Here is a 12168-nt window from a genome sequence, read left to right as displayed (position 1 = left end):
CTAGTCCAGCAAGGCCTCTGACAAAAAGCAGAGGATTTCCCTCAGTGTTTGACCCCTGCATTCCAACAGAAGAACCAAAGCTCATTACAGTTGTTTATACAGAACAGAAAACCAAACTGTTCCACACTGGAGTATGTGCTTAACTACTTGATTAGCTGACATATAAAACCCATTCCAAGCCTTTATAAAGTGGCTGCTTTTGCATTTAATTTTACTCACACTTTGTATCATTCTCAGTCTGCTGAAAAAATCATTTGGGAAACACCAATCTCAAAATCTTTTTTTCTAAATATAGAAGTACAACTTACTCTAGCATAAAAGTGATAAGCTTACAACAAAACAAAGAAACAATTATAAAAGTGTTGAAAATGTATTCTAAAAGCTATGACCACTGTCAGACATCCTACTTACCTAGTTGGAAGATAATTTTATTCTTGAATATCAACCTTTGAACAGAAAGTTCATATGACCAATCTAAAATATCACTTAACAAACTGATACAACTGTAATACATGAAAACAGACTCATCTACCTTATTCCATGCAAAAAATATGCAGTAAAATAATGTACACACAAAAAAACCCCCATACATTTGATCCAATATGTATCTTACACTTTATTAACTGCTTCTGTACATCAGGTCCCCGGACCAAAACCCACACATAATACAAAATTCATACCTCAATATGCATATATCTTACAGAACTCCACTCTACATACAGAAATCTCCTAGATCATTACTCAGGCTGGTTTTCTTGCTTTTTCACCCACTTTTACAGGTTTGCTCCCCATTTTTGAGAGCAGCGGTGGGCAGTGAGCCCTCCTAAGGGCTGAGAACACCTTTCTTTCAGCAAAGCTCACTGTTTTGGCTGCTGAAAGGATCAGGGGGATGCATTCTCACCTTACACTGTTTAACACTCCCAGGTCTGTCCAAAATCTTCATGTACCAAGGACATGCTACTGAAGGGCAGGGTGGACAGGCAGCCACATTCAACATTTCACCTGCACACACAGACTAAGGGTGTGTGTCAAGAGACCCACTGATCCATCCCAAAAGCTGTTCTCTTAAGGGACACACAACTTCTCAAAGGAAAGCCAGGAATAATAGGTGGGATAACAAGGATCTGCACAGCAGTGGCCTTTGCTCCTGGCTGCCAGCCCAGGTGTTTGTGCCCAGCCCAGGGCCATCAATCAATCCTCCTCCTTCTCGATGTAGGGTTTGCTGCTGACCCGGGCCATCTGCCGGGCCAGGTACCGGTCCCGTGCCGACATCACCGTCTCCTCGTTGCTCCTTTTGGCAAATTTGCTCAGGGTCTCAGGTGCTTTCTGTGCTTGTTCCTTTTCATCCTTCTCCCCTTCTTCTCCAGCTTTACGTTTCTGCTCAGACATTCCGGAGCTGGAGCTTCTCTTCTCATCCACCTCTCTGTCTTTTCCTTTTCTCCCTTTTCCCAGATCACTCTCTCCATCTTTTTCCAAAGATGTAGGAGTACCTTCTCTCCTCTCTCTGTATTTCTTTTCCTCACTGCCATACTTCTCTCTCCTTTCCTTTGCATGATCTTCCCTTTCTCTGTATTTCTCTCCTCTCTCCTTCTCTCTGTCATTATATCTATCTTTATCATTTCTGGTTCCTTCTTTCTCTCGTTCCTTCTCTGAGCCCTTCTCCTCTCTGTCCTTTGCCTTCCTCCATTCTCTGCCATGCCCCTCCCTCTCTTTTCTTTCCTTCCCCCTTGGTTTGTCATCTTGATCTTCCCTCCTCCTGTGGTGATCTCTATTAGTGTGATCCCCATGCCTGTGCCGCTCTTCCCTTTCCCTCTGGTGATCCTTTTCATGGGTCCTGCTTCTCTCATAATCCTTTTCCCTGTACTGTTCATCACTTCCCCTTTTGCTTGGCCTGCTCTCTCCCCTCTGGTGACTTGTTTGGGCTTTGGTGCGTGGTTCTTCCTCCACACTGGATGAGCTTGGTGACCTGGAATGCCTCTGGCTTTTGTGATGTTTCACCTCCTCTTCACTGCTCACAGAGTCCTCCCTTCTTTTCTTCTTTTTCAAATTTACTTTACTGTGCTTGTGTCTCTTGTCATCATCACTACTATCAGTTCCTAGGTCGGTATCAGCATCTGGATCATTTTCTTTCTTAGAGGGCTTCACTCTTTGTCTTTCTGAAGGGCTTTTGCTCCTTTCATTGGGTTCTTCCTCAGTGTCAGGTTTTTCTTCCTTTATCCTACATTTTTTACATTAGAAAAGAATAACAGCATTAAAAAGCCTGAAATCTTGGACTTTCCTACAAAGTGACTCCTGGTCAGGACTTAGGCAAAAGATGCTGCTGAAAAGTCTAAGAAAGCAAATCTGTCTGTGGCTCAAGTTCCAGGATTCCAGCACAAAGTGTCCATATCTGTCTCACTCTGTGAATGTGAGCTGAGGAATTTATCTAAAAGAGTTTGACTATGGTAACGTATGTGCAGCCTCCATCTAAGGAAAAAACATTAACTTGTGTTCCTGTGTAAGCCTGCTGGCAAGTTACAGGTCTTCCTACATGTTTGGTCTTCCATTCATATCAAATAATTATCCAGAGAAGAAGCAGGTTGTGTGTTTTGTGGACAGAGAGAGGAACGTGGGTTTTTTTGATCCAGTATTTCTGAAGATCTCACTTGTGGCTGGACAGAAATTAGTAACTTTGTACAGCTCAAATATTCTTACATGCAAAATGCTGACTCAAAATGCTGAGGGGGTTGTGCTTTGCCATTCTCCTCTGGCTGATGAGGAAATCCATGTTCCCTCACACAAACCACGACTCTTCCATTTAACCACACAGCTCCAGGAACAGCCTGTGGGGCTCTCTCATGAGTCAGCACACCACCAGTGACATTCTGTGTCTGCTGAGTGCTTGAAGGCACGGACAGCCTATCAACAGCAACTAAAAACTACACTGAAAAGTTTGGTAATTTACTTAGTAATCCAACTCAAAGGTGGGGCTCACTTTAGGGACACTTCTGAGATCTACAAATGGAGCTGTTTTCTCTCTGTATCCTGCTGTATCACCATGAATAAGAATGAAATTAAAATATACACCTGAGTTTGCTTGAAAGCCTTGCTGGAAACACCATCTACAGGACAATTTGTTTCCTCTGAATTAATTGTATGTGCCACTAAAGGAAATTTCCTTAATTTATGTTCTAAAAATACAATCTCTTGATGAAAGCTGCATTTTATTTGTGATAGCAAACACTTAACTAGTGACATCATGCTTTAAGCCCCTATCAACCAAGGTTTAACCTGAGTTAATTGTCTCAAATGATCAATTGCTGCATACAAAAAATATCCCCTTCATCACATTTATCCACAGGGCAGAATGTTACCATGTTAAACACCTAAATAATTCAGTCTCATCTCATTACGTTGCTTTGGAATGTTCACATATTCAGATTTCAAAACACTCCCACTGGATTTCCTATATATTTGACTCATTTCCTTTTACCACAGTATCAACACTCAATGTAGTTTTTATGCAACTAAATGTGGAGTAAGTACAAAGTGAAGAGAACATTCTTTACAGGAAATTCATAGCATATTCATTTCCTATAACTGACTACTATGCTCACTATTTTACCTCTTGTCTTCCTCATGATTCAAAATGTGTAACTTACACAGATTGCTAAATACTATGTAAACCAAACAAAATGTAGGTTAGAATAATAACAAGCAGGATTACAATCATAACTGTCCTCTTGATACCTTTCAGACAGCATCCTTGTCCTGCTTGTTTCATTTCTGTGTCACTGATGATGTTCATTAGCTATTTACCAAATAATTCAGTTAATCAGCTGTAAAATTACCAGTTTACCTTACCACAGTTTTAGTGCTCTGTCTAATCTTCCAGTGAATACAGAATCACAAACAGCCAGTACTGGTTTTCATACCTGTAACCCTGCTGGAAACACATCCTACCTGGCTTCACGGAAGCTGCATTTTGGCATCTCTTCTTCCCCCACACGCTGGTTTAAAAGATGTCTGTAGAATCCACTGAGATCCCTCTGTTTGGTCACATCCAGGTATGCTGAGAGAAAGAAAGGGAGGTTGGATTTACTGCATCACAAATACTCGTCACACACAACTCACAACTGCAATTTCCATCCTGGGGGTTTTCAAATTCAAAATGGAAAAAGCTCAGAGTAACCTGATCTGGTCTCACAGCAGACCAAGCTTGGAGCAGACAGCTGGAACAGGTGACCTTCAGAGATCCACTCCAGCCCAATCTAGCTAATGATCCTACATCCTGTGCTTCACACCTACTCCTGATGCTGACCAGAATGTCTGAGGTAAGGACTGGAAACATCTCTGTACCCCAGGCTTATGAATTTTCCTGCAAAAACTGATGCTCCCTCAAAAAATAAATCACCAACCCAAACAGAACTGACACACAAACAGAGGAGCTTCCTCTGTTCCATGTGTAACACATACAAAGGAAAGTAACAGACCAAGGTTGATCTGATTCAGGATCTGCTAATCTGGTTCTCTTTGATTTTAATTATCAACTCTCACACAGAGACCACCAGAGGAATATATTGTACATCATGTACAAGGCCCTACTTCTTTTTCAGAACAATTACTTCACTATTAATCTCACCCTCGAGAGCTGATTCTCTTCTTTCCCTCTCCTCCTCCTCAGCTCTTTCTTGCAGCTTCTTCTTATAGGCTGAAGTCACAAAAGCCTCTTTGTGTGCAAACTCTCCTCCTTCCATTTCACGCTCTTTCTGAATTTTTCTTTCCATTCGTCTTTCTTGTTCCTTCTTCCTAATCTCAGCAGCTTTCAGGATATTGTGGATGTATCTGGGCTGAGGTAGAAGGGAAAAGAGTTACCATGCTGAGAGGTAATTGTGGTGGCTGAGAAAACACAAATTGGGATTGATGGAGATGTTGAATTAAGTTGGTAATGGAAGAAAACTGTCAGGAGCTGCTCTAATATTCTCCCTCTGACTGACAGCTATCCAAAACAAACTGCCATTCCTCTCAGGCCCCTAACACAGCAGGTTTCCCAGTACCAAGAGAGGCTGCTGTATTCATTCAAAAGTCATCCCACCTTTGACTAGGAGGATTTTTACTCCTAATGAAAACAAATGTTGTGGGTTTTTTTTATTTTTCATCCCTCTGTCTTCCTAACTGTAACAGCCTTGCCCTTCTTTTAAGGACTGGGAGGCTTCCTTTGATCCAGAACCTCACAAGAGCCTTGAAATGAATGGGAATAAGTAACAATGAAAGCATCCCTCGCCAGGATAATCCAGCAATGCTTTGAAGCTTACAAAGTAACCACTCACGTTACCCCAAGCAGACAAAGTGGAACAGACAGGATACATTCTCAGGTACTGACCTTTTTGTCATCGTTTCCAGCTAGCAATTTGGCACTGCTTTCTTTCTTCTTCTGCTGCATTTCATCATAAATACTGTCATATTCATACACTGTAGCATCTTCTTCTAAAGCCTTCTGAATCTCCAGTTTAGTCTAAAACAAAAACAGGGAGGAGGAGAAGAAAATATGTCAAAATAATAATAATGAAATCTTTACTATTTTCAAATAGTTCATTCCTATATTATAATTTGAACAGATCTATAGTATAAACTCACCCATCAGAACATTGGAAATAAATTAAAAATAGTCCCTTACCTGTTTCATTGCTTGCTTTTTCAATGCCTCTTTTTGAAGACTTTCCCCAACAGTTGGCTGTAGGAAGCACACATTGCAGAAACAAAATTAACACAGGTTCTCTTTCTACCATTCTAACAAACAACCAATTACAGACAGGTGTGATACAGAAAATATTGAATTCTTCCTGCATGTCCATCAGAGATGTAGCAGTAGCAAGCAGAGATACTGACAATCACATGAAAAAAGAAAAACTGTATTCATAGTTAAATAAAAAATTCTGCAAGGATTTGGTGTTTATTTCAAGTCTCATTTGTATCATTAGTTGTGTATTTTCAGAAATAAGAACACAGCTAAACAGTGTGTACTTCAAGTGTTACTGTTTCATTTCTCAAGATAAGCATGCTACAAAATAGCCATTCTAATCTTTCCTAAGAAGAAACAGATCCATATGTTTTCTAATCATACTGTCTAACAAAAATGCTTTGCATTTTATTTACTTTTTTGCTTTTAATTAGTTTTGACCTAAACTACATATCTATCTTTTCTCAACCAATAGATAATAGATAATGTTTATTAAACAGATCCACTATAATGGCAGGACTTGTATCCTTGCTTTTGTAATTAAATATCTCTTAATCTTAAAAAGCAGAAATAGGAAGGAAAAATCCTTTTGCATTTTGGCAACTTCCCAAGTTTTGCAACTTTGACTAATACATGCTTTGTGTCACATTTAAAAAAGGCAAAGAGATTCTGTAATTTGTGGTTGCTGATTATTTGGACTAGAATTGGATACAGTCATTTATTTATTTATGTGGCTGGTTGGTTGGTTAGTTGACTGGGGGAAGTAGATAATGGATTATTTAGTTTAAAACCTACAAGAATCCTGGCTTCATTCATCTCATGTTTACCTCTGCTTTCAACACTGAAGAACTCTGAAGTTCTGAAGAACTAATGTTCAGAAATAATTTACAATGCTGTAGTTAATTTTATAACACACAGCATCTTTTGAAAATGCCATAAATGAGTCAGTATGAACCATAAACAGCCATTTTAAACTAGCACAGAGCACACATCAGCATTACACAAAAACCTCCATTTCCTCCAGGTTCTTGAGAAAGAAGATGCTCCTTTGTTTGACACCCTGAGGGTCACCCTGAAGGTTTCCTCTGTGGGAAACTCTTATACTGGTTTAACCAAAAGGTCCCTCAGCAGTGAAGAATCTCCCCTGCACTATTCCAGAAAGCAGGGGCTCAGTGAAAAACAAAACAGATTCTGCAGTTACATTTACAGAATAAGCTCTATTCCACCAAAATACCTGAAACCCTGCTTAGAATGTTTTCCTTGTCTGCCTACATGTAATAAATGCACTGATCTACAAAGATTGGGTAAACACTAACATAATACATAATCCTCATTATTGGACACATGATGGTAAAGAAGCCCATCTGCCATTTCTCCAGACTGGCAGTAAGAGTTTACAGAAAACAAACACCTTCCCCAATGGTTTATGGTGGACAATTTCCTGTTGTGCTCTGAGCTCTGACAGATGAGAACTTCCTGTCCTTTTGTATTGTTTTACTTATCAACTGCCCATTTATTAAAGGCCCTGTAAGCTCAGCAATCTGTCTCATACTTTTTCCCTCCCTCTAGTCAAGCTATTCTTCTGGAGCACAAAGCTTATAGTTCAATATTTTCTGAAAGGAGGAAACATTTTAACCCTATCCTGTGAAAGGACACAGAATCCATGCAAATCAAGGGACTCTGAGAAATGAGGCTCTCCAGTCCAGCACTGCTACCAGACCATGGGAGACAGCTTGTACACAACTGAAAGTTATTAAAACAATCAAACAATGAATTGCACCAATCTGCTAACATTTCTCAAGGTTCTCTCAATTTTTTAGCTCCTTCTCACTCTAAAATGAGCCACTTACACCCTCATGTACATGGATTTAGGTGTGAATCCTTATGGCCTGCCCTCACAGAGAACTGTACAATGCAAGCACAATCTGCACATGAGACTCCAGCCTTCATGGAGTTAAAAAAAAAAATCACACCAGGCAACAGATTCCTCTCAATTCACAGACAGTATGAGCCATGGCTACTAGCAGAAGATCAGGAGAATGAACATGAAAAACAAGTCAGGTACACAGAATTAGCTTTTCTCAGCACTCCATCCTGGTTTCCAGAAACCAGATCAAGGAGTTCCCGAGCTGAAGGATGCACCTGAACCATTGTCTGACAAAAAAGAGCATCCCTTAATTTGACTAATCCATTTCTCAATTCATTTCTATTTCTGGCCATGCCACAGCATCCTGTGGCAAGGGGTTCCACACCTTAACTACACAAGGTCCTTTTGTTTCTATTATTGGTTATTCCATAACACAACCCAGTGTTCATATTATGAGAAATGGCAACATCACCTCACTTCTCTGAATTATTCTTGATTTTACATACATCATCTTGATTCTTTTCCACTTTCTCCTTCTCAGAAAACTCTTTTCTAGGAATCCCTTTACACAGTCTTATTTTGCATGCAAACTGTTGCAAAAACTCTGGTCAGCACCAACATCAATTACTCAGCAAATCCTTTTAGTCAGAATTTTCCTTTGAAAAGTTGCAAAGGAATATCCATTAGCAAAACCAAAAATCTGAGCCTGCAAGACAGAGTTTCCTGCTTATTTTCAGCTTCTGCCTGCTTAAACACTCAATTTATCTTGTAGGTGGTCACTAAAAACCCAGCAAATCCAGCTGATACATTCACAGAACTGTTCACACTGGCTCCACAATTTCCCTCCCAAATTTAGCACCTTCTGAGGTCTATTTGCAGTTTTTTTTTTTTCATCCTTTTTTAACAAATCAGTTTTGAAAGACTGGTACAGTACAGGAACATACACTGGGTAATTCTGGTGCAACCACAAACCAGAAATTTTATTTGCTGTACCACAGAGATAATTTCAATTAAACTCCAAAGATAAAAAGGAACAATGAACACCACACAGACTGACAAGCCAACTTTTCCCATTCAACACTGTATTTCCAGAAAATTCCCATCCCAGATGCTCTGTTTCTTATGAATTAACACAAAGACCATCTCCAGCAACTAACAGCCATTAATGCACTTAACCACAAGGGAAAAAAAATCCAAATTCCTTCAGCAAGAGTAGAGGCAAAATCTGAGTGAAAAATGCATAGTAACGTTAAAAAAAAAATGGAGCAGAAGTTTGGTATCTAATATTTAATCACAGACAAGTCAGGTCTGCAGATTTCCCAGCACAAACTTTATTAGAGTTCAGTTAAAAATACATAATCTCCAGACATTTGAGATGTAGTTCTGACTGATAAAGTAGCAGACAGGAAATGAAACCCCTCCCAGATGCTGCTCCTTATCTTGAAAAGCTCTGAAATCATTACTGAACTAATAAAGTAATTCTGATTTTTAAAAAAAAAACAATCTTCTTTGATAAAGGCAGTTATGAGATTATTACTTTTTGCTGGGTATGTACCATACTGATGAGCACAACAACTTTTAAGAGGTTTTATAACAGACTTTGACAGTGAATCTGTCAGTTTTTCTGAAAGGGAGGATACTTGAGATGTTAAGCTAAAAGCTGGCAGACAGCATCATCTGTTATTTTTACTAGAATTACTAACATTCATTCTTTTGTTTCAATGTCCAGATATTAAGAAAAAAATGAAGAAGTGAAAAAAAATACAAGACATCCCTTAGGGAGGTTCCCAAACCTACCACACAACATTTAATGACAACAGATGAAATGAAGTTTATTCCTGGGATCTGGAAAATGTGGGGTCAGATCCTGAATGCAGAGAAAGACACCAAACCCCATCTAAGAGGGGAAGTGCTCCATTAGCACCTCCAGCAGGTGAACCTAAAGGAAAGCCTCTCTTTACAGGGAAGCACCTCTGAGGATCACAGCTAAGTGAGGGAAGAGATGGGATTTAAAACACATTTGTGTCCTGTAAGCTGCACTGAGGCAGCTCCATCATGAGTGGACATCACTAGAAAGGTCCTCAGCCCTTTTCTGCCCTGTAAATCATGAGCTCAGACACCTTCAACAGCAACATTCCAGATTTTCTAATGGAACCAGGTACACACAGGCTGGGAATTGCTAAATTCAGGCCTTCTGTGGCATAAAATTAACAACTGCTAGTTCATTAAAATAAAAATAGATTTTAAGAGTAAATATTTTTGGTGAGTCAGAAACCGACCAAAATGATTTGATGCTTTATTAGCATTGTTTTTCTCGACCACACAAAAGAGCAAGCATGGAGTGAAGCTCTAGGGAGGAAAGAATGTGTTTGTAGCACAGGGTTCTGTAAGTGCCCCAGCCCACATCCCAGCCTGTCCTGGGCACTTCCCCTGCTTCCAGCAGCACATCCAGGTGGGATTTACACAGCACAGAGTGCCCTCTGCTGGGGCAGGTACAGACAGAGCATTTTGAATCTAATACTTTAAAAGAAATTAAAAATTTAAGATTATAGAAAAAGAACACTCTCACACAATATCATACACCTTCTCTTGCTGTAGAACTTTTGGGTTGTACAGCTTTGCTTTTGTTCCCAGTATGAACACCATAAAATCAATTACATCAAATTTGGGTGGAATGAGCTCAAGGATAAAACACACATAACTACCACACTTAGTATTTGAGTGAGACCTGTTGATTACTACTGATCTTTCTATTTGCAGGCATTCACCAGTGACAGTCAACAAATCTCTTTACAAGCTACAGTTAACTCTGGCAAACAGACTGTCACCTGTGCTGAATTTCTGGAAGAGTTGACAGAAAGTAACAAAAAATCATCACTTCCATGTAATGTGTACTAAAGAAAATACAGATCATATTTCACACTCAAATCCAAAATGATGACACATATCCTAATGACTGCCAAAACCTGATGCAGCCATTAAGGGTTGGACACAAATAAATTTGCAGAATACAGGGCAAATTTCAGAAGAAAATTGTTGAACTGACCTCTTCATCTGACTCATCTGCAAACACCGAGAGCTTCTTTGAAGTCAGATTTTTCTGTGGCAACTTTTTGGGCATAATAAGCCCATATCTAGAGAGAGAAAAAAAAAATACCTTAAGCATCACTTACAACATAGCAACAAACCAAAAATCTGCCATTTATCATTTGAGAAGTAAAAGATCAGCATCAACATAATGTATGGAAGTTATATGCGAGCAGCCTTTGCAGCAGAGCACACTGGGCAGCTTCTCCCAGAGCTACTGCTGTTTTTTGCCATGCAAAGTTTCTGGATGCAATGATTGTCCTATTAGGATACAAATCTCTCCTGTCCAGAGTTCTCCAAGTAATTTCTTTTCTTTCTCAGAGAAGTAAGAAATTACTGTTTAATCTGAAGGGATTTAGTTTTAGTCTATACCAAGCACTATTCCATGCCTATGTTTGCAGTGCTGTAATTTCATGTTTTGCTGGCAATGTAACCACAGGTGCTATGGCAAAGGACAAGATTTACAGTCAGATTGTGTCACGCTGCAATTAATTAACCACACACAAACAACCCTTCTGCTGACAAAGTCCATCTCTGTGCTAAAACCACTTCCTTTGGGTGCTGAGCAACCTCTAAATCGGGGGTTTCTCGCCCGATTCACAGGAACATACACTGGGTAAAGCTGCCTTTCCCTGAGTCCATCACTGAGTCAATAGCTCGCCACAGGGTGTATGGCTGAACCGAATGGAACACCCCCTCATTCTGTACCACACATGGGTACACCCCAACATTCTGGGGTACCATACATGGGTACACCCCAACATTCTGGGGTACCACACATGGGTACACCCCGATACTCTGGGGTACCACACAATTTCTGTGAGCGCTGTTTGCTTCCCTGAGCCCGCCCTCAGCTCCGTCTGACCCGGCCGCGGAGGCCGAGCAGCAGCCCCGGCTGTGCCCGAGGGTGGGAGTTGTGAGGGAACACTGAGGAAATTCTCCTCCGTAAGAGTGAAAAACACCCCCGGGGCAACACCCCCGCACCCTCAAGCGCCTGACCGCTACTCGAGTTCTGCTTGTTTTTAATAAACACAGTTTTAAAGTCAGACCAACATAGCGAGGCCTCAGGGCGGACACCTGGGACAAGCGAGTCCCTGGGCAAGAGTTTTCCAGCGCTCGCCCCTGCCCTCAGCGCCGGCCCCGAATGCCCCCCGAGCGCTGCCCCCAGCCCGGCTGAGCGGGGCCCGTCCGCCCGCCCCGGCCCTGCCGGCACTCACTGCTTGCCCAGCGCCGCCATCTTGTCGGGCCGCCTCCCCCGCGCAGCTGCTGCCGTTCCGCGGCCGCAGATTCCTCACGGCCGAGTCCTCCCCACGCACTTTCCCCGCCCGCCCCGGAGACCCTCACGGCACCGTGCCGCGGTCCCGCTCCGGGAGGGAAGCGGAGAGCCGGCGGAAGGGGCTGGAGGCGGCGGGGGATTTTTTTTAACAGTTCGTTGTGGAGGGGCGAAAGTGCTGATCAGGGAAGGGAGATGGCGGGCGCTGCCTGAGGGAGCTGG

General features: G+C 41.4%; 1 protein-coding gene across 1 annotated transcript; it reads right to left on the bottom strand.

The window, feature by feature from the left end:
- Positions 1-591: 591 nt before the first annotated feature.
- On the bottom strand, positions 592-11938 carry NSRP1 (nuclear speckle splicing regulatory protein 1). The gene is made up of 7 exons (XM_063174221.1): positions 11891-11938; positions 10633-10720; positions 5657-5713; positions 5363-5494; positions 4622-4829; positions 3943-4051; positions 592-2218 (listed from the first exon to the last, which is right to left on the bottom strand). The coding sequence occupies exons 1-7, from the start codon at positions 11908-11910 to the stop codon at positions 1192-1194; spliced, it is 1641 nt and encodes a 546-aa protein (XP_063030291.1). The 5' UTR covers positions 11911-11938; the 3' UTR covers positions 592-1191.
- Between the last annotated feature and the right edge of the window lie 230 nt (positions 11939-12168).

This window comes from Melospiza melodia, chromosome 21 (genome assembly GCF_035770615.1).
Source record: "Melospiza melodia melodia isolate bMelMel2 chromosome 21, bMelMel2.pri, whole genome shotgun sequence".
Lineage (NCBI taxonomy): Eukaryota > Metazoa > Chordata > Aves > Passeriformes > Passerellidae > Melospiza > Melospiza melodia.
This window is presented reverse-complemented; position numbering and strand designations above follow the sequence as displayed.